The sequence below is a fragment of the Aphelocoma coerulescens genome, chromosome 30 (assembly GCF_041296385.1).
Source record: "Aphelocoma coerulescens isolate FSJ_1873_10779 chromosome 30, UR_Acoe_1.0, whole genome shotgun sequence".
Lineage (NCBI taxonomy): Eukaryota > Metazoa > Chordata > Aves > Passeriformes > Corvidae > Aphelocoma > Aphelocoma coerulescens.
The window spans coordinates 562,241-588,880 of NC_091043.1; the positions used below are offsets into that span (position 1 = coordinate 562,241).

Here is a 26,640-nt window from a genome sequence, read left to right on the forward strand (position 1 = left end):
GGATCTGGGATTCGGGGGGGTCTGGGATTTGGGGGGGAAAACCCCGGGATTCGGGGGGGAAACCCCGGGATTCGGGGGGGTCTGGGATTTGGGGGGGATCTGGGATTTGGGGGGGTCTGGGATTTGGGGGGGTCTGGGATTTGGGGGGATCTGGGATTTGGGGAGGTCTGGGATTTGGGGGGGATCTGGGATTTGGGGGGATCTGGGATTTGGGGGGGGTCTGGGATTTGGGGGGATCTGGGATTTGGGGGGGATCTGGGATTCGGGGGGGTCTGGGATTTGGGGGGATCTGGGATTTGGGGGGGGGATCTGGGATTTGGGGGGGATCTGGGATTCGGGGGGGAATCTGGGATTTGGGGGGATCTGGGATTCGGGGGAGAAAACCCCGGGATTCGGGGGGGATCTGGGATTTGGGGGGGATCTGGGATTCGGGGGGATGTGGGATTCGGGGGGATCTGGGATTTGGGGGGATCTGGGATTCGGGGGGATCTGGGATTCGGGGGGGTCTGGGATTTGGGGGGATCTGGGATTCGGGGGGGAATCTGGGATTTGGGGGGGATCTGGGATTGGGGGGGGATCTGGGATTTGGGGGGATGTGGGATTTGGGGGGATCTGGGATTTGGGGGGGGATCTGGGATTTGGGGGGATCTGGGATTCGGGGGGGAATCTGGGATTTGGGGGGATCTGGGATTCGGGGGGGTCTGGGATTTGGGGGGGATCTGGGATTTGGGGGGGATCTGGGATTCGGGGGGGTCTGGGATTTGGGGGGGATCTGGGATTGGGGGGGTCTGGGATTTGGGGGGATCTGGGATTTGGGGGGGTCTGGGATTTGGGGGGATCTGGGATTTGGGGGGGTCTGGGATTTGGGGGGAATCTGGGATTGGGGGGGGATGTGGGATTTGGGGGGAATCTGGGATTCGGGGAGGAATCTGGGATTTGGGGGGAAAAATGTGGGATTTGGGGGGGGAAACCCCGGGATTCGGGGGGATCTGGGATTCGGGGGGAATGTGGGACTGGGGGGGAAAACCCTGGGATTCGGGGGGGAAAATGTGGGATGTGGGGGGGAAATGTGGGATTTGGGGGGGAATCTGGGATTCGGGGGGAAATCTGGGATTTGGGGGAAAGTCTGGGATTTGGGGGGGAAATCCAGGGATTCGGGCGGAAAAATGTGGGATTTGCGGGGAAAATCCAGAGATTTGGGGGGAAAGTCTGGGATTTGGGGGAAAAATGTGGGATTTGGGAGGAAAAGTCTGGGATTCGGGGGGAAATCTGGGATTTAGGGAGGAAAATGTGGGATTTGGGGCTCGGGAAGCGCTGCCGGCTTCTCCTGTGGAAGCGTGGAGCCAAAACCGCCGGGTTCTGCCCCAAATCGGGGCCGATTCCGAAGGGTTTGGGGCGAATTCCGAGGATTTGGACCCCAGGAGTGCCCTGGAGAAGCCTCATCCCACCTTGCCGTGAGGGAGTCTCCCCAAAATCCAACCAAATCCCCGGAATCCTGGGGGTTTTAGGGATGGGAAACCCTCCAAGGTCATCGATTCCCACCCCGGGCCCAAAATCGCCTCTTTTTGCCCCAAATCAGGGCCGATTCCGAAGGGTTTGGGGCGAATTCCAAGGATTTTGGGCTCTGCAGGGAGGGAATTCCCCGGGAATTTTTGGGGAATTTTGGGGCCATTCCGGGGGTCTGGGGGGGGGGGGGGGGGGGGGGGGGCAGGGGAGGGGTGGAAATCCCAAAACGCCCCCAGGGAATTTTTGGGGAATTTCGGGGCCATTCCGGGGGCTCTGCATGCCAGAATTTGGGAATTTTGGGGCCGGGAACGCTCCGGGGTCCCCTCCCCTCCCTCCCCCGGCTCCGATGGAAAAGCAATAAAACCGGGATTAGCCGGAATTGGCCCCAAATCCCGGGATCTGCCCCGGAGCTGGGAACTCATCAAAGCGGGATTGGCACCGGGGCCGGGAGAATCCTCCGGGATCAGCGGGATCGGGGCTTCTCTGGCACCTCCCCAGACTTTGTGTCCCAAAATTCGGGGGTTTGGGGAATTTCCTGCCCTTTTTATCCCAAAATTCGGGGTTTTGGGGAATTTCCTGCCCTTTTTATCCCAAAATTCAGGGGTTTTGGGGAATTTCCTGCCCTTTTTATCCCAAAATTCGGGGGTTTTTGGGGGAATTTCCTGCCCTTTTATCCCAAAATTTGGGTTTTTTTGGAATTTCCTGCCCTTTTATCCCAGGATTTGGGGTTTTGGGGAATTTCCCGCCCTTTTTATCCCAGGACTTGGGGGTTTGGGGAATTTCCTGCCCTTTTTATCCCAAAATTCGGGGGTTTTGGGGAATTTCCCGCCCGTTTCATCCCCAAATTCGGGATTTTTAAGAGCAGGAAGCTCCAGAATTCCACGAAACCCGGGATTTTTCCCAGTTTTTCAGCCTCCCCGGGAGTTTTCCGGCCTCCCCCCGCCATTCCCGGCAAAGCCAATCCCGTTTTTCCCCGGATAATTGGGAATAAAGCGGAGCCGAGCTCGGAAACTCCGCGGCAGCTCCAATTCCCGGGAATTCCCGGGGAGCTCTCCCGCTTTTCGGCCCCTGCGGATCCCCGGAATCCCGGTAAAATTCCCTTTGGGTTTCCATGGAAACGGGAAGGCGGGAAGGGGGGGGAGGGGGAGTTTTGGGGGGGTTTTTGGTTTTCCAGGGATTTGGGAAAAGGGGAGAAGCTCCCGAGAAAATTTGGGAACGGGGAAACCTCGGGAAAGGATCCCAAATCCCAGAATTCGGGTGGGGCTCGGGACGCGGGAGGGACGCGCCGATCCCAGGAAAAATCCGGGAAAATCCCAATTTTTGGGATCCGTTTCCTTGGGAATGACGGGATTTGGGAAGAGCTGAATGTTCCTGCCACAAAAATCTGGGGAAATCCCAATTTTTTGGGACTCATTTCCCTGGGAAAGGCCGGGTTTGGGAAGAGCTGGAGGTTCCACGCTGCTTTTCCAGGGAAAAAAATCCGGGAAAATCCCAGTTTTGGGATCCGTTTCTTTGGGAATGACCGGATTTGGGAAGGGCTGGAGAACCCAGGGGAAAAAAACCTGGAAAATCCCAATTTTCGGGACCCATTTCCCTGGGAAAGGCCGGATTTGGGAAGAGCTGCTTTTCCAGCCACAAAAAAAACCCCCCTGGAAAATCCCAATTTCCCGGATCCCCTTCCCAGCCCGGCCCATCCCAAGGGGGGAAATTCGGGATGAGCTCCCTCGTTTTTCCCACTTTTTCCCTTTCCCAGGCGCCAAAAAACGGCCGGAAAACCCCAAAACTCCCCCAAAAAAGCCCCAACCCCCCCCCCCCAAAACCCCCCCAAAAAACAACCCCCCCCCCAGGAAACCCCAAAAAAGCCAAAAAAACCCCCCCAAAAAAACCCCAAAACCCCCCCAAAAAACCCAAGAAAACCCCAAAAAACCCCCCAAGAAAACCCCCAAAACCCCCCCAAAAAAACCAAAACCCCTCCCCCCCCCAAAAAAACAAAAATCCCCCCCAAAAAAACCCAAAAAACCCAAAAACCCCTCAAAAAAGCCCAAAAAACCCCCCCCAAAAACCCAAACCCTCCCAAAAAACCAAAAAAAACTCCCAGAAAACCCCCAAAAAATCCCCCCAAAACAAAAAAAAACCTCAAAAAACCCCCAAAAAAACCCCAAAACCCCCCCGCAAAAAAACCCCAAAAAACCTCCAAAAAAAACCCAAAAACCCCCCAAAACACCCCCCCAAAACCCCCCAAAAAAAGCAAAAAAAAAAAACCCAAAAAAACCCAAAAAAACAAACAAAAAACCCAAAAAAAACCCTCAAAAAAAACCCAAAAAAACCCCCAAACCCCCCCCAAAAATCCCGATAAAAAATTCCAGGTTTTTCCCTTTTTTTTTTTTTTTTGGCGCTTTTCCCGCGGGGCCGGAGCTCGGAATTGTGGGAATTTTAATAAAGGAAATTCAATCTCGGAGCTCCTCGGATCCTCCGGGATCGGCTCCCGCGGGAGGGGGGGAGGGGCGGGGGGGAAGGGGGGGGAGGGGAGCCCCTCGGATTTTCCAAAGGGTCCATTCCCAGCCCCGCGGATTTTAGGGATCTCCCCCCAAATTTGGGAATTTTCGGGGTGGTCTTCCTCCGAAAATTGGGGATTTTTAGGGATTTTAGGGTGAAAAATTGGGAAAAAGAGGGATTTGGGATCGTTCCCCGCGGATTTTCTGGAGGTTCCCGCTCCCATCCCTTCGGATTTTAGGGATCTCCCCCAAATTTGGGGATTTCTGGGGTGGTTTTCCTCCGAAAATTGGGGATTTAGGGACAAAAAATTGGGAAAAAGAGGGATTTGGGATCATTCCCAGCCCTCTGGAATTGGGTTTTCCAAAGGTTCCATTCCCAGCCCCGCGGATTTTAGGGATCTCCCCCCAAATTTGGGAATTTTTGGGGTGGTCTTCCTCCAAAAATTGGGGATTTAGGGACAAAAACTCGAGAAAAGAGGGATTTGGGATCGTTCCCCTCGGATTTTCCAAAGGTTCCATTCCCAGCCCCGCGGATTTTAGGGATCTCCTCCCAAATTTGGGAATTTTCGGGGTGGTTTTCCTCCGAAAATTGGGGATTTTTAGGGATTTTAGGGTGAAAAATTGGGAAAAGAGGGATTTGGGATCATTCCCAGCCCTCTCGAATCCAATTTTCCAGAGGTTCCCATTCCCAGCCCTTCGGATTTTAGGGATCTCCCCAAATTTGGGAATTTCTGGGGTGGTTTTCCTGGAAATTTGGGGCTTTTGGGGATTTTTGGCCTCGTTTTCCTCCGGGATTTGGGTTTTTTTTTGGGATTTCCCTCCGGGATTTGGGTTTTTGGGGATTTCCCTCCGGGATTTGGGTTTTTTTGGGGATTTCCCTCCGGGATTCGGGTTTTTTGGGGGGATTTTCCTCTGGGATTCAGGGTTTTTTTGGGATTTTCCTCCGGGATTTGGGATTTTTTTGGGATCTTCCTTTGGGATTTGGGTTTTTGGGATTTCCCTCCGGGATTTGGGGTTTTTTGGGGATTTTCCTCTGGGATTTGGGGTTTTTTTTGCCATTGGAAGGCGGAAAAGGCTGGGAAAAGCGGGAAAAAAAGGCGGGAAAACTGGGAAAAAAGTGGGAAAAAGCTGGGAAAAACCGGGAAAAGGCCGGGAAAAACGGGAAAAACTGGGAAAAAGCGGGAAAAAAAGCAGGGAAAAACGGGGAAAAGCCGGGAGAAACTGGGAAAAAGCTGGGAAAAAGCTGGGGAAAAGCTGGGGAAAAGCGGGAAAAAGCCGAGAAAAGCAGGAAAAAAAGCCGGGAAAAGCGGGAAAAAGCGGATTTGGGGCTGCTTCCCGAGCTTTCGCCATTAAAATTCCAGGCAGGAATCGCCGCCGCCGCCCCCGCCCATCCCGATCTTATCCCGCCGCAATTTCCGGGCGCCGCTTTTGCCAATTTCCGGCTTTTTTCACCCATTCGGGAGTGGGGGAGGGGAAGGGAAAAGCGGGAAAAAAAGGAGGGGGAAGAGCGGGGGGGGGAGGGGGAGGTAATGAAGGAGCTCATTAACATTCACCAGAGGGGTTTTAATTAAATTCCGGAATGGGGGGGAGGGGAGAGGGGGAGAGGGGTGGGGGAGGGGGGAAATGGGAATAAATGGGGAAAAATGGGAATAAAAGGGGAAAAAATGGGAAATAAATGGGAATAAATGGGGAAAAATGGGAATAAAAGGGGAAAAAATGGGAAATAAATGGGGAAAAATGGGAATAAAAGGGGAAAAATGGGAATAAAAGGGGGAAAATGGGAAATAAATGGGAATAAAAGGGGGAAAAGGAGGAAAATGGGAATAAAAGAGAATAAAAGGGGAAAAATGGGAAAAATGGGGAAAAAATGGGGAAAAATGGGAATAAAAGGGGGGAAAATGGGAATAAAAGGGGAAAAAGGGGGAAAATGGGAAATAAATGGGAATAAAAGGGTGGGCAATGAGAATAAAAGGGGGAAATAGGAACGAAAGGGGAATAAATGGGAATAAAATGGGAAGAAATGGGAATAAAAGGGGGAAATGGGAATAAAAGGGGAATAAAAGGGGGGGAAATGGGAATGAAAGGAGAAAAAATGGGGATAAAAGGGGAAGAAATGGGAATAAAAGGGGGAAAATGGGAAATAAATGGGAATAAAAAGGAATAAAAGGGGGGAAATGGGAATGAAAGGGGAATAAAATGGGAATAAAAGGAGAAAAAATGGGAATGAAAGGAGAAAAAATCGCAATAAAATGGGGAATGGGAATAAAAGGAGAAAAAAGGGAATAAAAGGGGAATAAATGGGGAAAAATAGGAATAAAAGGAGAAAAAATAGGAATAAAAGGGGGGAAATGGGAATAAAAATGGGAATAAATGGAATAAAAGGGGGGAAAGGGGGAAAAATGGGAATAAAAGGGGAATAAAAGTGAATAAATGGGAATAAAATGGGAAAAAATGGGAATAAAAGGGGAATAAAAGGGGAATAAATGGGAATGAAAGGAGAAAAAACGGGGAGAAATGGGAATAAAAGGGGGGAAAATAAAAGGGAAAAATTGGGAATAAAAGGGGGGAAATTGGGGAAAAAACCCGGGAGAGAGGAGAGGGGAGGGGGGGGAAAGGGGGAAAATTGGGAATAAAATGGGGAAAAAATGGGAATAAAAAGGGGAAATGGATGAAACTTCCAACTATTAAAATTATTAAAATTACTAAAATTATTAAAATTATTAAAATTATTAAAATTATTAGGGCTATTAGGGTTATTAGAATGATTTTTAAATCATTGAAATTAATTTTGCCAATGATTGGAAGGCTGGGAATTATTACAATCCCTCAAACCGTTTAATTTTAATATTAATATTAATATTAATATTCATATCGCTATTATTGCTTCTATTATCAACGCAATTACTCAAATTAATAAAACTATTTAGGCCACATTTTTATTATTATCATTAATAAAGCGATTACAACGAATTAAATCATTTTTCATTCTTATTCCATTAATTATTATTTATTACTTATTAGTTATTATTTGCTATTATGATTTCATTCCTTTAATTGTTGTTAATTGGGGGCGATAATCATTATTAAAGCCGCTTTAAAAAACGAGAGTTAATTATTATTATTGATTATTTATGATTTATTAATATTATTAATATTAAAATGCGAATGTTCATTACTACTAATAATAAAAGCATCAACGATTACCGTTTTTCATTATTAATTATTGTTGTCATTAATAACAGCGCTGATTAATTAATAAAAATATCTAAGAATAATCCTTTAAATATTTATTAATAATTCCACGTAATTATTAATGTTATTATTGATCAGCTGCGTTTAGAATACAATTATTTATTGGCAATAATAATTATTATTTTTATTGATGATAAAACCCACAGTAAGAATTAGAGCTGATTATTATTATTTATTTATTTTTAATTTTTATTATTGTTATTATTATTATTATTATTAATGATGGGTTTAATAATAACGGAAGCATAGGCTATAATAATAATAAAAACAATAATAATAAATAACAATAAAAATAATAGTTATTAATAATAAACGCTGATGGAAAGGTTGATTATATTTAATAATGATCAATAGTATTTAATAATAATAGTATTTAATAGTGATGCTGATGATTATTATTAATAATAGAAATAATAGAAACGATAAAATAATAAAAACACATTTAGAAAATAAAAATGAAAATTAAAAAATAAAAGAAAATAATAAAAATTAAAATATAATAATAAAAAATAAAATAATAACAACAACAATAATAAAAATAAAATAATATAATAAAAAATATAATAATAAAAAATAAAATAATAAAAAATAAACAAATAAAAAATAAAATAATAAAAAATAAAATAAAATATTAAAGAATAAAATATTAAAGAATAAAATAAAACAATTACATGAAATAATAGAATTAATAATTATTATTAATAAAATTAAATAAAAACTAATAATAGATGTTAATAAAATAAAATAAAGGCTAATAATAACTGCTAATAAAATAAAATAAATACTAATAATAACTGCTAATTAAATAAAATTTCACAATTATTTCTAATAAAATAAAATAACGATGAATAACGCTAATTAATAGCACTAATAATGATAATTAACGACGCTGATTCCGGCTCTGGGGCTCCCGGTTCCCCTCCCCCTCCTCCGGAACTGGATCCGATTTTCCCTCGGGAGCTCCGAAATCGGGGAAACGCTGCCGAGGAAAAGCGGGAAAAATCCAGGGAAAATCCAGGGAAAATCCAGGGAAAAAATGGGAAAAATCCAGGGGAAAATCGAGGAAAATACAGGGAAAAATCAGGGAGAAAATAGGGAAAAAATGGGAAAAATCCAGGGAAAAATCCAGGGAAATCCAGGGAAAAATTGGGAAAAATCCAGGGAAAAAATGGGAAAAATCCAGGGAAAAATCAGGGAAATCCAGGGAAAAATTGGGGGGAAATAGGGAAAAAGAGGGAAAAATCCAGGGAAAAATCGGGAAAAATACAGGGAAAAATCAGGGAGAAAATAGGGAAAAAATAGGGAAAAATCCAGGGAAAATCCAGGGAAAAATTGGGGGGAAATAGGGAAAAAATGGGAAAAAATAGGGGAAAATACAGGGAAAAATCGGGAAAAATACAGGGAAAAATCAGGGAGAAAATAGGGAAAAATTGGGGAAAATCCAGGGAAAAATCGGGAGAAATGAGGAAAAATATAGGAAAAAATAGAGGGGGAAATGGGGAAAAATACAGGGAAAAGTAGGGGCTAAAAATAGGGAAAAAATGGGGGGGGAATGGGGGAAAAAGGGAAAAAATAAGGGGAAAATGGGGAAAAATAGGGGGGAAAATAGGGAAAAAATTAGGGAAAAAATGGGAGGGAAAAATAGGGAAAAAATGGGAATATCAGGGGAAAATAGGGGGGAAATGTGGGGAAAAATCAGGGGAAAATTCAGGGGAAAATGGGGAAAAAATGGGGGGAAATGGGGAAAAATGTAGGGAAAAAAGGGGAAAAATCAGGGGGGAAAATGGGGGGAGAAAGGGAAAAAATCAGGGGAAAATGGGGAAAAAATAGGGAAAAAATGGGGAAAAATTAGGGAAAAAAGTAGGGAAAAAAGGGGAAAAGAGGGAAAAATTGGGGGAAAATTGGGGAAAAATTAGGGAAAAAATAGGGGGGAAAATAGGGGGAAAAAGGTGGAAAATAGGGAAAAAATTGGGGAAAAATGAGGGAAAAACCAGGGGAAGAAAAAACCAGGAAAAAACCTCGGGAAAGAAGAGGAAAAGCAGCCGGGAATGGGAAAACATGGACGGAAAAAATTCCCGGTAACGGATCCGGGCGAGGAATTCCCGGCGGGAAAAGGAGCCGGGGATGGTCCCTAATCAGCCTCATTTGCATATTGCCTTCATTTCCGGAGCTTAATTTGCCAGGAAGGGCTCCGGGAATGGATGGGATTTAATGGGATTGGGGGATTTATTGGGATTTATTGGGGTTTATTGGGATTTATTGGGATTTATTGGGGTTTATTGGGATTTATTGGGATTTACTGGGATTTACTGGGATTTACTGGGATTGGGCATTCCAGGGGCTCCGGGAGCCGGGAAAGGGGGACGGGTCAGGAATCCGGGAGTTGGGGTGGGGGAAAAGTGGGAATGGGATGGGGATTCCCAAAACAGGGCTGGAATTCCCGGTCCCGGAGCCCTGGAATTCCCAATCCCGCTAAAACGAGGCCGGATCCAACCGAAATCCCGAATTTCCTCCCGGAACGGGCTCCGGTTTTCCCTGAATTCCCGAATTTCCTGAGCTGAATCCACCCCCAGCCCCATTTTCCCTGTTCCTCACCCCAAAAATTCCCAAATTTCCCGAATTTCCTGAGCTAAATCCACCCCCAGCCCTGTTTTCCCTTTCCTCATCCCAAAAATCCCCTGAATTCCCAAATCCAGCCCCATTCTCCCTGCTCCTCACCCCAAAAATTCCCAAATTTCCCGAATTTCCCGAATCCAAGCCCCATTTATTTCCCACCCCCAGCCCCATTTTCCCTTCCCTCACCCCAAAAATTCCCTGAATTCCCAAATTTCCCACCTCCAGCCCCATTTTCCCTTCCCTCACCCCAAAAATTCCCTGAATTCCCAAATCCAGCCCCATTTTCCCTTTTCTCACCCCAAAAATTCCCTGAATTCCCAAATTTCCCACCTCCAGCCCCATTTTCCCTTCCCTCACCCCAAAAATTCCCTGAATTCCCAAATTTCCCGGATCCAGCCCCGTTTTTCCCTTCCCTCACCCCTCGGGATCCGAATTCCCAAATTCCCCAGAAGCTCCCGGAGCGGGGAAGGAAAATCCCGATCCCGAAAATCCCAAACCCCCCCCCAAAAAAAACCCGGGAATAAAACCCCCCCCCAGGCCCGAATCCCTCGGATTCCGGGGCAGATCCCGACTTTTTCCGGACTTTTGCCTCTGGAATTCGCTCGGGCTCCCAGGAATTCCCTCCTCCCCCACGGAATTAAAGATTAACCAGGCCTGGGCCCCGTTCCCGAAATTTTTCCGGGCGGGAAAAGTCCCGGATCCGCTCCGGAGCCGCCCAGGAATGGGAGAATCCCGGATTTTTCACCCCCCGGGGGGCGAATTCCGCTCCTTGTTCCCGGTTTTTTTATGGGAATTTCGGGTCTGGGTGGTCCCTGAGGGGGGTGGGGCGCTGGGAAAAGTGGGGGGAAATGGGAAAAGTGGGGAAAAATTGGGAAGAATGGGGAAAAAAGTGGGAAAAGTGGGGGGAAAATGGGGAAAAATGGGGAAAAAAGCAGGAAAAGTGGGGAAAAATTGGGAAAAGTGGGGGAAAGTGGGAAAAATGGGGAAAATTTGGGGAAAAATAGGAGAATTTGGGGGAAAAGTGGGGAAATTCAGGGAAAAATGGGAGAATTTGGGGGCAAAATGGGAGAATTTGGGGAAAAACGGGAAAATTTGGGGGAAAATGGGGAAATTCAGGGAAAAATGGGAGAATTTGGAGGGAAAGTGGGAGAATTTGGGGGGAAATGGGGAAATTCAGGGAAAAATGGGAGAATTCAGGGAAAAATGGGAAAATTTGGGGAAAAATGGGGAAATTCAGGGAAAACTGGGAGAATTTGGGGGAAAACTGGGGGAATTCAGGGAAAACCGGGAGAAAAGGCAGGAAAAGCAAAAGCTGGAAGCGAAGTTCGAGCCGAGTTCATCCCGAAAAAATCCCGAGGAGGAGGAGGAGGAGGAGGAGGAGCAGGAGCAGAACCGGGAACGGCTCCAAGGGCTCGGATCCCTCCCCAATTCCCACAAATCCGACTTCAAAGGGATTCCGAGGGGAGGATCCCTGCAGGTGCCTCTGGAAGGGGCAGCGGGGCCGGCAAAGGGCCCCGGGCAGGGGGAATTCCATGGGAAAGCCGGGATTGAGGAGCCAGGGGGCTCCTTGGGGAAAATCCTGGGATTTGGGGATTTATGGGAAAAGGATCCAGAGAATTCCACGGGAAAGCCGGGATTGAGGAGCCAAGGGGCTCCTTGGGGAAAAAATCCCTGGATTTGGGGATTTATGGGAAAAGGATCCAGAGAATTCCACGGGAAAGCCGGGATTGATGAGCCAGGGGGCTCCTTGGGGAAAAATCCTGGGATTTGGGGGGTTTTGTGGGAAAAGGGTCCAGGGAATTCCATAAAAAACCTGGGATTGAGGAGCCAGGGGGCTCCTTGGGGAAAAATCCTGGGATTTGGGGGGTTTTGTGGGAAAAGGATCCAGAGAATTCCATGGGAAAGCCGGGATTGAGGAGCCAGGGGGCTCCTTGGGGAAAAATCCTGGGATTTGGGGGGTTTTGTGGGAAAAGGATCCAGAGAATTCCATAAAAAACCTTGGATTGAGGAGCCAGGGGGCTCCTTGGGGAAAAATCCTGGGATTTGGGGATTTAATGGGAAAAGGATCCAGAGAATTCCATAAAAAAGGTGGGATTGAGGAGCCAGAGGGCTCCTTGGGGAAAAATCCTGGGATTTGGGGGGTTTTATGAGAAAAGGGTCCAGAGGATTCCATAAAAAACCTGGGATTGAGGAGCCAGGGGGCTCCTTGGGGAAAAAATCCCGGGATTTGGGGATTTAATGGGAAAAGTATCCAGAGAATTCCATGGGAAAGCCGGGATTGAGGAGCGACATCCAGAGAATTCCTTGGGAAAAAAACCCTGAGATTTGGGGGGTTTTGTGGGAAAAGGATCCAGAGAATTCCATAAAAAACCTGGGATTGAGGAGTGATATCCAGAGGATTCCATGGGAAAAAATCCTGGGATTTGGGGGATTTAATGGAAAAAGGACCCAGAGAATTCCATAAAAAAGTCTCCCTTTGGATTTGGGGTTTTATGGGAAAAGGGTCCAGAGAATTCCATAAAAAAGGTGGGATTGAGGAGCGACATCCAGAGAATTCCTTGGGAAAAAACCCCTGAGATTTGGGAGGGGTTTGTGGGAAAAGGATCCAGAGAATTCCATAAAAAACCTTTGGGTTTGGGGGGATTTAATGGGAAAAGGATCCAGAGAATTCCATTAAAAACCTGGGATTGAGGAGCCAGAGGATTCCATGGGGGAAAAATCCTGGGATTTGGGGTTTTATGGGAAAAGGATCCAGAGAATTCCATAAAAAACCTGGGATTGAGGAGCGACATCCAGAGGATTCCATGGGGAAAAATCCTGGGATTTGGGGGGGTTTTGTGGGAAAACTGGAGGGAAACCTTGGAAATCAGGGAAAAAACCCTCAGAAAACGGGGGAAAAGGGGAAAATCAGGGAAAAAAGGGAAAATCGGGGAAAAAATTGGGAAAATCAGGGGGAAAACTGGGAAACATCACGGAAAACGGAGGGGAAACCTTCGGAAAATGGGGAAAAACCTTGGAAATTTGGGAAAATCAGGGGGAAAAAAAGGGAGAATTGTGGAAAAATGGGGGAAAAGCTTTGGAAAATGGGGGAAACCTTGGAAATTGCGGGGAAAACCTTGGAAAATGGGGGGAAACAGGAAACCTTGGAAAAAAACTGGGAAAATCAGGAAAAACTGGGGGAAAACCTTGGAAAATGGGGCAATAGGTTGGGAAAAGGGTGGGAAATACTGGGAAAAGGAGGGGAAATTCTGGAAAAAGGGTGGGAAAGGATAGGAAAAGGGTGGAAAATCTTGGGAAAAGGGGGGGAAATCCCAGGAAAAGGGTGGAAAATCCCAGGAAAAGGGTGGGAAACCCCAGGAAAACGGGTGGGAAAGGATAGGAAAAGAGTGGGAAATCTTGGGAAAAGGGTGGGAAATCTGGGGAAGAGGGGGGGAAAAGAGTGGGAAATCCTGGGAAAAGAGTGGAAAATCCCAGGAAAAGAGTGGGAAACCCCAGGAAAATGGGGGGAAATCTGGGGAAAAAGGTGGGAAATCCCAGGAAAACGGGTGGGAAAGGATGGGAAATCTGGGGAAAATGGGGGGAAATCTTGGGAAAATGGGAGGAAATTCAGGAAAAGGGTAGGAAAGGATGGGAAAAGGGTGGGAAATCTGGGGAAAAGGGTGGAAAATCCCAGGAAAAGAGTGGGAAACCCCAGGAAAATGATGGGAAATCTGGGGAAAAGGGTGGGAAAGGATGGGAAATCCAGGGGAAAGGGTGGGAAATCCGGGGAAAAGTGGGGGAAAAAGGTGGAAAATCCCAGGAAAATGGGGGAAAACCCCAGGAAAAGGGTGGGAAATCTGGGGAAAAGGATGGGAAATCCCAGGAAAAGAGTGGGAAAATCCCAGGAAAACGGGGGAAATCCTGGGAAAAGGGTGGGAAAGGATGGGAAATCTGGGGAAAATGGGGGGAAATCTGGGAAAAGGGTAGGAAAGGATGGGAGAAGAGTGGGAAATCCTGGGAAAAGGGTGGGAAATCTGGGGAAAAGGGGGGGAAATCTGGGGAAAAGGGTGGGAAAGGATGGGAAATCTGGGGAAAATGGGGGGAAATCTGGGAAAAGGGTAGGAAAGGATGGGAGAAGAGTGGGAAATCCTGGGAAAAGGGTGGGAAAGGATGGGAAATCCCAGGAAATGGGGGGGAAATCCCAGGAAAAGAGTGGGAAATCCCAGGAAAATGATGGGAAATCTGGGGAAAAGGGTGGGAAAGGATGGGAAATCTGGGGAAATGGGGGGAAATTCGGGGAAAAGGGGGGGGGAAAGAGTGGGAAATCCCAGGAAAATGATGGGAAATCTGGGGAAAAGGGTGGAAAATCCCAGGAAAAGAGTGGGAAACCCCAGGAAAATGATGGGAAATCTGGGGAAAAGGGTGGGAAATCTGGGGAAAAGGGTGGGAAAGGATGGGAAATCTGGGGAAATGGGGGGAAATTCGGGGAAAAGGGGGGGGAAAAGAGTGGGAAATCCCAGGAAAAGGATGGAAAACCCCAGGAAAAGAGTGGGAAATCCGGGAAAAAGGATGGGAAACCCCAGGAAAACGGGGGAAAATCCCAGGAAAAGGATGGAAAACCCCAGGAAAAGGGTGGAAAACCCCAGGCAGAGGGTGGGAGCTGTCGTAGTCGGGGCGGCAGTAGAGGCGGCGGCCGCGGGCGAAGCAGCGCAGGCAGCGCTCGTGCCACCAGGCGCCGTCGGGAAAGGGGGGAAAGCCCGGGAAAAGGGGGGGAAGGGATGGGAAATCCTGGGAAATGGGGGGGGAAATCTGGGGAAGAGGGGGGGAAAGAGTGGGAAACCCCAGGAAAAGGGTGGGAAAAGCCAGGGAAAGAGTGGGAAAGGATGGGAGATCTGGGGAAAAGGGGGGGAAATCCGGGGAAGAGGGGGGGAAAAGAGTGGGAAATCCTGGGAAAAGAGTGGGAAAGGATGGGAAATCCCAGGAAAAGGATGGACAATCCCAGGAAAAGGATGGGAAATCCAGGGAAAAGGATGGGAAATCCCAAGAAAACGGGGGGAAATCCCAGGAAAAAGGTGGGTAATTCTGGAAAAGAGTGGGAAATCCAGGGAAAATGGGAGGAAATCCCAGGAAAAGAATGGAAAATCCCAGGAAAAGGATGGGAAATCTGGGGAAAAGGGTGGGAAATCCGGGGAAAAGGGGGGGAAAGGATGGGAAATCTGGGGAAAATGGGGGGAAATTTGGGAAAAGGGTAGGAAAGGATGGGAGAAGGTTGGGAAATCCTGGGAAAAGGGTGGGAAATCCGGGGAAAAGGGTGGGAAATCCGGGGAAAACAATGGAAAATCCCAGGAAAAGAATGGGAAACGGGGGGAAATCTGGGGAAAAGGGTGGGAAAGGGTGGGAAATCCGGGGAAAAGGGTGGGACCTGTCGTAGTCGGGGCGGCAGTAGAGACGGCGGCCGCGGGCGAAGCAGCTCCCCGAGAGCGGCGCGGCGCAGGCGCAGCAGCGCAGGCAGCGCTCGTGCCACCAGGCGCCGTCGGGAAAGGGGGGAAAGCCCGGGAAAAGGGGGGGAAGGGATGGGAAATGCCGGGAAAAGGGGGGGGAAATCCCGGGAAAAGGGTGGGAAAGAGTGGGAAACCCCAGGAAAAGGGTGGGAAAAGCCAGGGAAAGAGTGGGAAAGGATGGGAGATCTGGGGAAAAGGGGGGGAAATCCGGGGAAGAGGGGGGGAAAAGAGTGGGAAATCCTGGGAAAAGAGTGGGAAATCCCAGGAAAAGGGTGGGAAATCCCAGGAAAATGGGGGAAAATCTGGGGAAAAGAATGGGAAATCCCAGGAAAACGGGGGGAAATCCTGGGAAAAGAGTGGGAAATCCCAGGAAAACGGGGGGAAATCTGGGGAAAAGAGTGGGAAATCCCAGGAAAACGGGGGGAAATCTGGGGAAAAGAGTGGGAAATCCCGGGAAAAGGGTGGGAAATCCGGGGAAAAGGGGGGGAAAAGAGTGGGAAATCCCAGGAAAATGGGGGAAAACCCCAGGAAAAGAGTGGGAAATCCGGGGAAAAGGGTGGGACCTGTCGTAGTCGGGGCGGCAGTAGAGGCGGCGGCCGCGGGCGAAGCAGCTCCCCGAGAGCGGCGCGGCGCAGGCGCAGCAGCGCAGGCAGCGCTCGTGCCACCAGGCGCCGTCGGCGCGCAGCACGAAGCGCTCGCGGATCGGGCGGCGGCAGCCGGAGCACAGAGCCCGGCCCGGCACCGGCGCTGCACGGGGGGAAACGGAGAGAGAGAGAGAGAGGGGTCAGGGGGGTGGAATTGGGGGTTTGGGGGGGATAACGGGGGAGTTTGGGGGGAAAACGGGGAGAGAGAGAGAGGGGGGTCAGGGGGGTGGAATTGGGGTTTGGGGGGGATAACGGGGAGAGAGAGGGGTCAGGGGGGTGGAATTGGGGGTTTGGGGGGGTTTGGGGGGGATAATGGGGGGAAATGGGGAGAGAGAGGGGTCAGGGGGGTGGAATTGGGGTTTGGGGGGGATAACGGGGAGAGAGAGGGGTCAGGGGGGTGGAATTGGGGGTTTGGGAGAGTTTGGGGGGGATAATGGGGAGAGAGAGGGGTCAGGGAGGTGGGATTGGGGTTTGGGGGAGTTTGGGGGGGATAATGGGGGAATTTGGGGGGATAATGGGGAGAGAGAGGGGTCAGAGGGGTGGAATTGGGGTTTGGGGGAGTTTGGGGGGGATAATGGGGAGAGAGAGGGGTCAGGGGGGTGGAATTGGGGTTTGGGGGAGTTTGGGGGGGATAATGGGGAGAGAGAGAGAGGGGTCAGGGGGGTGGAATTGGGGGTTTGGGGGAGTTTGGGGGGATAACGGGGAGAGAGGGGGGTCAGGGGGGTGGAATTGGGGGTTTGGGGGAGTTTGGGGGGATAACGGGGAGAGAGGGGGGTCAGGGGGGTGGAATTGGGGGTTTGGGGGGAAATGGGGGAAATTGGAGGGGATAATGGGGGAGTTTGGGGGGAAATGGGGGAGTTTGGGGGGGATAATGGGGAGAGAGAGGGGTCAGGGGGGTGGAATTGGGGTTTGGGGGAGTTTGGGGGGGATAATGGGGAGAGAGAGGGGTCAGGGGGGTGGAATTGGGGTTTGGGGGAGTTTGGGGGGGATAACGGGGAGAGAGAGGGGTCAGGGGGGTGAAATTGGGGTTTGGGGGAGTTTGGGGGGGATAATGGGGGAGTTTGGGGGGATAATGGGGAGAGAGAGGGGTCAGGGGGGTGGAATTGGGGTTTGGGGGGGGTAATGGGGGAATTTGGGGGGATAATGGGGAGAGAGGGGGGTCAGGGGGGTGGAATTGGGGTTTGGGGGGGATAACGGGGAGAGAGAGGGGTCAGGGGGGTGGAATTGGGGGTTTGGGGGAGTTTGGGGGGGATAACGGGGAGAGAGAGGGGTCAGGGGGGTGGAATTGGGGTTTGGGGGGATAATGGGGGAGTTTGGGGGGAAAACGGGGAGAGAGAGAGAGGGGGGTCAGGGGGGTGGAATTGGGGTTTGGGGGAGTTTGGGGGGGATAATGGGGGGAAATGGGGAGAGAGAGGGGTCAGGGGGGTGGAATTGGGGGTTTGGGGGAGTTTGGGGGGGATAATGGGGAGAGAGAGGGGTCAGGGGGGTGGAATTGGGGTTTGGGGGGATAACGGGGGAGTTTGGGGGGGGGAAAACGGGGAGAGAGAGGGGTCAGGGGGGTGGAATTGGGGTTTGAGGGGGGTAATGGGGGAGTTTGGGGGGAAATGGGGGAGTTTGGGGGGGATAATGGGGAGAGAGAGGGGTCAGGGGGGTGGAATTGGGGTTTGGGGGAGTTTGGGGGGATAACGGGGAGAGAGGGGGGTCAGGGGGGTGGAATTGGGGGTTTGGGGGAGTTTGGGGGGGATAACGGGGGAGTTTGGGGGGAAATGGGGGAGTTTGGGGGGAAATGGGGGAGTTTGGGGGGATAATGAGGGAGTTTGGGGGGGATAATGAGGGAGTTTGGGGGGGATAATGGGGAGAGAGAGGGGTCAGGGGGGTGGAATTGGGGGTTTGGGGGAGTTTGGGGGGGATAATGGGGGAGTTTGGGGGGAAAACGGGGAGAGAGAGAGAGGGGTCAGGGGGGTGGAATTGGGGGTTTGGGGGGGATAATGGGGGAGTTTGGGGGGATAATGGGGAGAGAGAGGGGTCAGGGGGGTGGAATTGGGGTTTGGGGGGGGGTAATGGGGGAGTTTGGGGGGAAATGGGGGAGTTTGGGGGGGATAATGGGGGAATTTGGGGGGATAATGGGGAGAGAGGGGGGTCAGAGGGGTGGAAAGGGGGGTTTGGGGGAGTTTGGGGGGGATAACTGGGGGGAAATGGAGAGAGAGGGGGGTCAGGGGGGTGGAAAGGGGGGTTAGGGGGGATAATGGGGGAGTTTGGGGGGGATAACGGGGAGAGAGAGGGGTCAGGGGGGTGGAATTGGGGGTTTGGGGGAGTTTGGGGGGAATAATGGGGGAGTTTGGGGGGGATAATGGGGAGAGAGAGGGGTCAGGGGGGTGGAATTGGGGGTTTGGGGGAGTTTGGGGGGAAATGGGGGAGTTTGGGGGGATAATGGGGAGAGAGAGGGGTCAGGGGGGTGGAATTGGGGGTTTGGGGGGGTAATGGGGAGAGAGGGGGGTCAGAGGGGTGGAAAGGGGGGTTTGGGGGAGTTTGGGGGGAAATGGGGGAGTTTGGGGGGGATAATGGGGGAGTTTGGGGGGAAATGGGGGAATTTGGGGGGGGATAATGGGGAGAGAGAGGGGTCAGGGGGGTGGAATTGGGGTTTGGGGAAGTTTGGGGGGAAATGGGGGAATTTGGGGGAAAATGGGGAGAGAGAGGGGTCAGGGGGGTGGAATTGGGGGTTTGGGGGAGTTTGGGGGGGATAACGGGGAGAGAGAGGGGTCAGGGGGGTGGAATTGGGGTTTGGGGGAGTTTGGGGGGAAATGGGGGAGTTTGGGGGGAAATGGGGGAGTTTGGGGGGAAATGGGGAGAGAGAGAGGGGTCGGGGGGTGGAATTGGGGGTTTGGGGGAGTTTGGGGGGGATAATGGGGGGAAATGGGGAGAGAGAGGGGTCAGGGGGGTGGAATTGGGGTTTGGGGGGATAATGGGGGAGTTTGGGGGGAAAACGGGGAGAGAGAGAGAGGGGGGTCAGGGGGGTGGAATTGGGGTTTGGGGGAGTTTGGGGGGGATAATGGGGGAGTTTGGGGGGGATAATGGGGGAGTTTGGGGGGGATAATTGGGGGGAAATGGGGAGAGAGAGGGGGGTCAGGGGGGTGAAAATGGGGGTTTGGGGGAGTTTGGGGGGGATAATGGGGGAATTTGGGGGGATAATGGGGAGAGAGAGGGGTCAGGGGGGTGGAATTGGGGTTTGGGGGAGTTTGGGGGGGATAATGGGGAGAGAGAGGGGTCAGGGGGTGAAAATGGGGATTTGGGGGGATAATGGGTGAGTTTGGAGGGGATAATTGGGGGGAAATGGGGAGAGAGAGGGGTCAGGGGGGTGGAATTGGGGGTTTGGGGGAGTTTGGGGGGGATAATGGGGGAGTTTGGGGGGAAATGGGGGAGTTTGGGGGGGATAATGGGGGAGTTTGGGGGGATAATGGGGGAGTTTGGGGGGAAATGGGGGAGTTTGGGGGGGATAATGGGGGAGTTTGGGGGGATAATGGGGGAGTTTGGGGGGAAATGGGGGAGTTTGGGGGGGATAATGGGGAGAGAGGGGGGTCAGGGGGGTGAAAATGGGGGTTTGGGGGATAATGGGGGAGTTTGGGGGGGATAATTGGGGGGAAATGGGGAGAGAGAGGGGTCAGGGGGGTGAAAAGGGGGGTTTGGGGGAGTTTGGGGGGGATAATGGGGATTTTGGGGGGGTTGGGAGAGGTCAGGGGAGAAATAATGGGAATTTTGGGGGTAAACAGGGGAGTTTGGGGGGAATAATGGGAGAATTTGGGGAAAAACGGGAGAATTTGGGGAGAAATGGCAGAGGTCAGGAAAAAAACAGGAATTCTGGGGGGTTGGGAGAGGTCGGGGGAAAATAATGGGAGAATTTGGGGGGAAAATGGGAGAATTTGGGGAAAAACGGGAGAATTTGGGGGGAAATTGGGAGAGGTCAGGGGGGAATAATGGGAATTCTGGGGGGTTTGGGAGAGGTCAGGAGAAAAAATGGGAATTCTGGGGGAAAATGGGAGAATTTGGGGGAAAATGGGAGAATTTGGGGAGAAAATGGGAGAATTTGGGGGAAAACGGGGAAATTTGGGGGGAAATGGGAGAATTTTGGGAAAAACGGGAATTCTGGAGGGAAATGGGAGAATTTGGGGGAAAATGGGGAAATTCGGGGAGAAAATGGGGAAATTTGTGGGGGAAATGGGGAAATTTGAGGGGAAAATGGGGAAATTTGTGGGGAAACGGGGAAATTTGGGGAAAACGGGGAAATTTGGGGAAAACGGGGAAATTCTGGGAGAAAACGGGGAAATTTGGGGAAAACGGGGAAATTTGGGGAAAACCAGGAGAATGTGTGGGGAAAATGGGGAAATTCGGGAAAAGCTGGGCTGCAGAGAGGAGGAATTCCAGGGGGAGCTCCCAGAAATCCAAAGGGATTCCCGGAGCGCCGGGAACGCTTTCCCACGGGATCGGGGGGGATTTTTGGGGGGGATTTTTTGGGGAAGGAATCCCGCTCCCTTTTCCCTGGATTCGGGGCTTTTTTTTTGGCCGCTCCGGATTTTCGGGAATTTTTTCCTCCCCCTCCGGCCTTATCCCGGCCTCCATCGCTGGCGGCTCCTCAAAGGAAAGGAGGGAGGGAGGGAGGGAGGGGAAAATTCCGATCGGGATCTGGGGAGGGGCCGGGCCTGGCAGCGCCTCCTCCTCCTCCCCTTGCCGAGGCCATTCCCGCTTTTCATCCGCCCGAATCCCGGGAAAAATCCGGCCCCAACCTCCCCCGGATGCCGGCGATGGAGGCGGAAAATCCCGGGAAAAAAATCCCGGGAAAAAATCCCGGGAAAAAAATCCCGGGAAAAACGGGAGCCCCCGAGCCCGGGCTTAAATTGGAATTTTTGATCTCGGGGTTAAATTGGAATTTTTGATCCCGGGGTTCAATTGGAATTTTTAATTCCAGGGTTCGCTTGGAATTTTTGATCCCCTGGGTTAAATTGGAATTTTTGATCCCGGGGTTCAGTTGGAATTTTTGATCCCGGGGTTCAATTGGAATTTTTGATCCCGGGGTTCATCTGGGATTTTTGATCCTCAGGGTTCGCTTGGAATTTTTGATCCCCTGGGTTAAATTGGAATTTTTGATCCCGGGGTTCAATTGGAATTTTTGATCCCGGGGTTAAATTGGAATTTTTGATCCCGGGGTTCAATTGGAATTTTTGATCCCAGGGTTCATCTGGGATTTTTGATCCCGGGGTTCAGTTGGAATTTTTGATCCCGGGGTTAAATTGGAATTTTTGATCCCGGGGTTCAGTTGGAATTTTTGATCCGGGGTTCAATTGGAATTTTTGATCCCGGGGTTCATCTGGGATTTTTGATCCCGGGGTTCACTTGGAATTTTTGATCCCGGGGTTCAGTTGGAATTTTTGATCCCGGGGCTCATTTGGGCTCCACAATTCCCATCCCGGATTTCATTCGGCCCCAAATTCCCATCCCAGCTCCAATCTGGACCCCGAAATTCCAAGGGGGAGCCCCGACCCGCCACAAATCCAGAAAAAAAATGGGATTTTCCCCCTCTCCGGGAATATTCCCAACCTTTCCCAGGGTTGGGGGAGGTTTCTTTCCCCCCCCCCAAGTTCTGGGAATTTTTTTCCCACTTTCCTGCTCCAAAGGATGATCCCAAATTCCAGGTTTTTTCCAAAAAAAAAAAAAAAAAAAAACAGAAAAAAAGGATCCAGCCCGATTTTCCCTTTCCCAAAATCCCTGGAATCATCGGGAAAGGGGAAAAGAAATGGGATAAACCCGGATCATTCGGGTTTTCCATGGATTTTTCTCCCATTCCCGAGGTTTTCCATGGATTTTTATCTTTCCCAATCCAAGGGGGTTTTTTTTCTCTCCGCCCGCGGGTTGAAAATTCCGGGAATTGAAATCCCAATTCCCATTTAATTAAAGAGGGAAAACCCGGGAATAATTGAAGGGGGAATGAGGCTGGATCTCCAGGGATCTCTGGGAATGTGGGATCAGGGAAAAATCCCAGGAAAATCCTGGATTCCAGCCCGGGAAAAGGAGGGGAAAATGAAAGAAAACCAAAAAAACCACGGGAATTCTGCCTAAAAACAAACCGGGGTTGGGAAAAGGGGAAGGTTTGGAACCAGGGGGGAAAAAATCGGGATGAAGAGGGAAACAGCGGGAAAAAAAACGGGAAAGGGACCCGGGGATTGGGAAAAAAATCCCGAAATGCCGGGAGAAAAGAGGGGGAAGCAGCTCGGGAGCCTCGGCCCGGGGTTCTCCCGGGATTATCCCGAGATTTTCCCTTCCCCAGGAGCGGGGAAACCCCCACGGGAGAGGGGCCCGCACCCCAAAACCCGGGAAAATCGGGAAAAAACCCGCGGGCTCCAAAGGGATTTTCCAGAGGGGTCGGGGGGTGGGGATGGCGGGGAGGGAATTTGGGGATCCGGGAGGGAAAATCGGGATCCGGGAGGGAAAATCGGGATGGCGGGGAGGGAATTTGGGGATCCGGGAGGGAAAATCGGGATGGCGGGGAGGGAATTTGGGGATCCGGGAGGGAAAATCGGGATGGCGGGGAGGGAATTTGGGGATCCGAGGGGGAATTTCCGGACCGCGGGGAGGGAATTTTCGGGATCCGAGGGGGAAAATCGGGATCCGGGAGGGAAAATCGGGACCGCGGGGAGGGAATTTTCGGGATCGCGGGGAGGGAATTTTCGGGATCCGAGGGGGAAATTCGGGATCCGAGGGGGAATTTCGGGATGCGGGCTGGAATTTCGGGATGCGAGGAGGGAATTTCGGGGATTTCGGGAGGCGCGGGCGGGGCCGCGATCCCGCTGGAAGTTGCGGACGGGGGAAAATCCCGGGATTCTGAAAAGCTGGGAATCTCCCGCTGTTATTCCCGGTACTCCCGGCACTCACCGAATCCCAGGAGCGGCGTTCCCTGCTCCCGGCAGGACGGAGCTTCCTCCGGCTTCATCCCGGCGGCTGCGGGGGAGAGGAAACGTCGGGAAAACCGGGAAGAGACCGGGATGGGAGCGGGGAAAAACCGGGATTGGAGCGGGGAAGGACCGGGATTGGAGAGGGGAAGGACCGGGAAGAGACCGGGATGGGAGCGGGGGAGAAGCGGGAAGGGAGAAGGGGAAAGACCGGGAATGGAGCGGGAGGGAACCGAGAAATCCCCGGGAGCGGAGCGGGATTGGAGCGGGAAGAGCCCGGGAATGGACGGGGAAAGGATCGGGAAATCCAGCGGGGATGGAGCGGGGGAAAACCGGGAAAGCAACGGGAGAGGAGAGGGGGAAAACCGGGAAGAGACCGGGAGAGGAGAGAGGGAAAGCCGGGAAGAGACCGGGAGCGGAGAGGGGGAAAACCGGGAAGAGACCGGGAGAGGAGAGGGGGAAAGCCGGGAAGAGACCGGGAGAGGAGAGGAGAAAAATCGGGAAGAGACCGGGAGCGGAGCGAGAATGGAGCGGAGGAAAACCGGGAAAGCACCGGGAGCGGAGGCGGGGAGAGTCGGGAAGAGACCGGGAGCGGAGGGAGGGAAAAACCGGGAAGAGACCGGGAGCGGAGGGAGAGAAAATCGGGAAAGCAACCGAGAGCGGAGAGGGGGAAAAACCGGGAAGAGATCGGGAGCGGAGAGGGGAGAGTCGGGAAGAGACCGGGAGAGGAGAGGGGGAAAAACCGGGAAGAGACCGGGAGAAGAGGGGGAGAAAAATCGGGAAGAGACCGGGAGCGGAGCGAGAATGGAGCGGAGGAAAACCGGGAAAGCACCGGGAGCGGAGGGGGGGAGAGTCGGGAAGAGACCAGGAGCGGAGAGGGGGAAAAACCGGGAAGAGACCGGGAGCGGAGAGGGGGAGAATCGGGAAAGCACCGGGAGCGGAGGGGGGAGAGTCGGGAAGAGACCGGGAGCAGAGAGGGGGAAAAACCGGGGAAGCACCGGGAGCGGAGAGGGGGAAAAACCGGGAAGAGACCGGGAGCGGAGAGGGGGAAAAACCGGGAAGAGACCGGGAGCGGAGAGGGGGAAAATCGGGAAAGCACCGGGAGCGGAGGGGGGGAGAGTCGGGAAGAGACCAGGAGCGGAGAGGGGGAAAAACCGGGGAAGCACCGGGAGCGGAGAGGGGGAAAAACCGGGAAGAGACCGGGAGCGGAGAGGGGGAAAATCGGGAAAGCACCGGGAGCGGAGCGGGGGAGAGTCGGGAAGAGACCGGGAGCGGAGGGGGAGAAAAACCGGGAAGAGACCGGGAAAACCTGTGAAGAAACCGGGAAAGCACCGGAGCCAGGGAGAAGCGGTGAAGCCCCGGTGCCTCCCCGGTGCCTCCCCGGGCTCCTCCCGCGGCTCCTCCCGGTGCTCCCGAGCAGCCACGGAACCGCCCCCGGTGCCGCTGCCGGGCTCGCTCCTGGCCGCGCTGTTCCTCCCAGTCGCCACTGTCGGGACACGGCGGCCCCGAGGAGAGCCCCGGTGCCGCCCCCGCCCGCGCCGTCCGCGCGTGGCACTCACCGGGACCGCGGCGGCGACACCGGGAGGGGGACACCGGGATGGGGATGGCGACACCGGGATGGGGACACCGGGATGGGGACACCGGGATGGGGATGGGGACACCGGGATGGGGACACCGGGATGGGGACACCGGGATCGGGATGGGGCCACCGGGATCGGGATGGGGACACCGGGATGGGGACACCGGGATGGGGACACCGGGATCGGGATGGGGCCACCGGGATCGGGATGGGGACACCGGGATGGGGATGGGGCCACCGGGAGGGGGACACCGGGAGGGGGACACCGGGATGGGGACACCGGGATGGGGAGGGGGACACCGGGATGGGGATGGGGACACCAGGACCCGGATGGGGATACCGGGATCGAGATGGGGACACCGGGATGGGGCCACCGGGATGGGGAGGGGGACACCGGGATCGGGATGGGGACACCGGGATGGGGATGGGGCCACCGGGATCGAGATGGGGATACCAGGACCCGGATGGGGATCGGGACACCGGGATGGGGACGGGGCCACCGGGATGGGGACGGGGCCACCGGGATCGGGATGGGGACACCGGGACCCGGATGGGGATCGGGACACCGGGATCGAGATGGGAACACCGGGATGGGGACGGGGCCACCGGGATGGGGACGGGGCCACCGGGATCGGGATGGGGCCACCGGGATGGGGCCACCGGGATGGGGACGGGGCCACCGGGATCGGGATGGGGCCACCGGGATGGGGCCACCGGGATCAGGACGGGGCCACCGGGATCAGGACGGGGCCACCGGGATGGGGATGGGGACACCGGGATGGGGACACCGGGATCGGGATGGGGACACCGGGATGGGGCCACCGGGATCGGGACGGGGCCACCGGGATCGAGATGGGGACACCGGGATGGGGCCACCGGGATCAGGACGGGGCCACCGGGATCGGGAAGGGGCCACCGGGATGGGGCCACCGGGATCGGGACGGGGCCACCGGGATCGGGATGGGGACACCGGGATGGGGCCACCGGGATCGGGACGGGGCCACCGGGACGAGCGGAGCGGCCCCGGTGCTGGCGCAGCCCCCGCCCGCGCGCGCTCCCGTGGGAGGGGCCGGGGGCGCGCACGGGGAGGGCGGGAGCGGCCCCGGGAGTTGCCGGTGAACAGGGGGAACCCCCGTCAGACCCCCCAAACAAACCGGGAGTGACCCCCAAAAAACCGGGAACCGCCCCCAAAAACCGGGAGTGACCCCAAAAAACGGGAGTGACCCCAAAAAAACCGGGAACCGCCCCCAAAAACCGGGAGTGACCCCAAAAAACCGGGAGTGACCCCAAAAAACCGGGAACCGCCCCTAAAAACCGGGAGTGACCCCAAAAACCGGGATCCCCCCCCCCCAAAACCAGGAGTGACCCCAAAAAAATGGCAGCGACCCCAAGAACGGGGAGTGACCCCAAAAACCGGGACCCGCCCCCCCAAATCCGGTGCGGACCCCCCCCAAAATGGGGTCCCGTCCTTATGTGGGGACCCCCCAAAAACCGGGAGTGATCCCAAAACCGGGATCCCCCCCAAAACTGGGATCCCCAAAAAACCAGGGTCCCCAAAAACCGGGATCCCCCAAAAACCGGGATCCACCCTCCCACTTTTCCCGGGAAAGTTGGGGGGAATCTGGGGGATCCAGAGGGGATTTGGGGGATCCCAAAGGAATTTGGGGGATCCAGAGGGGATTGGGGGGATCCAGAGGGGATTTGGGGGATCCAGAGAGGATTTGGGGGGATCCAGACGGGATTTGGGGGATCCAGAGGGAATTTGGGGGATCCCAAAGGAATTTGGGGGGATCCAGAGGGGATTTGGGGGATCCAGAGAGGATTTGGGGGATCCAGAGGGGATTGGGGGGATCCAGAGGGAATTTGGGGGATCCCAAAGGAATTTGGGGGGATCCAGAGGGGATTTGGGGGATCCAGAGGGGATTTGGGGGATCCAGAGGGGACAGACCCAATTCCCAAATCCCTGAATCCCCCATCAAATTCCGCCCGAAAATCCCGGGAATTTTCCCCGGGGAATTCAAACGAAACGGGGAAAAAAAGGGAAAACTTTGGGAAATTCAGGTTTTTGGGAGGAAAAGTTGGAAAATTGGGAAGGGGACGGACACAATTCCCAAATCCCTGAAACCCCCA

General features: G+C 53.0%; 2 protein-coding genes across 2 annotated transcripts in view; one reads left to right on the forward strand and one right to left on the reverse strand.

The window, feature by feature from the left end:
• LOC138100133 (LIM homeobox transcription factor 1-alpha-like) overlaps positions 1–24,300 on the reverse strand; it is a 33,040-nt gene extending 8,740 nt beyond the window's left edge. Inside the window, exons 1-3 of the mRNA XM_068997857.1 lie at positions 24,241–24,300; positions 22,915–22,980; positions 15,913–16,096 (exon numbers count right to left, since the gene is read on the reverse strand). Of these exons, the coding sequence (XP_068853958.1) occupies positions 15,913–16,096; positions 22,915–22,972 (242 nt within the window). The 5' untranslated portion in view covers positions 22,973–22,980; positions 24,241–24,300. The remainder of the gene's footprint in view (positions 1–15,912; positions 16,097–22,914; positions 22,981–24,240) is intronic.
• Positions 24,301–24,954: 654 nt separating this feature from the next.
• LOC138100134 (uncharacterized PE-PGRS family protein PE_PGRS20-like) lies at positions 24,955–25,629 on the forward strand. The gene has a single exon (XM_068997858.1). It carries the CDS (start codon positions 24,955–24,957, stop codon positions 25,627–25,629), a length of 675 nt encoding a protein of 224 aa, XP_068853959.1.
• The last annotated feature ends 1,011 nt before the right edge of the window (positions 25,630–26,640 follow it).

Bases quoted from the DNA above. Each gene is read 5' to 3' on its own strand.
- LOC138100134 (XM_068997858.1), top strand. From the start codon at position 24,955: ATGGGGATACCAGGACCCGGATGGGGATCGGGACACCGGGATGGGGAC.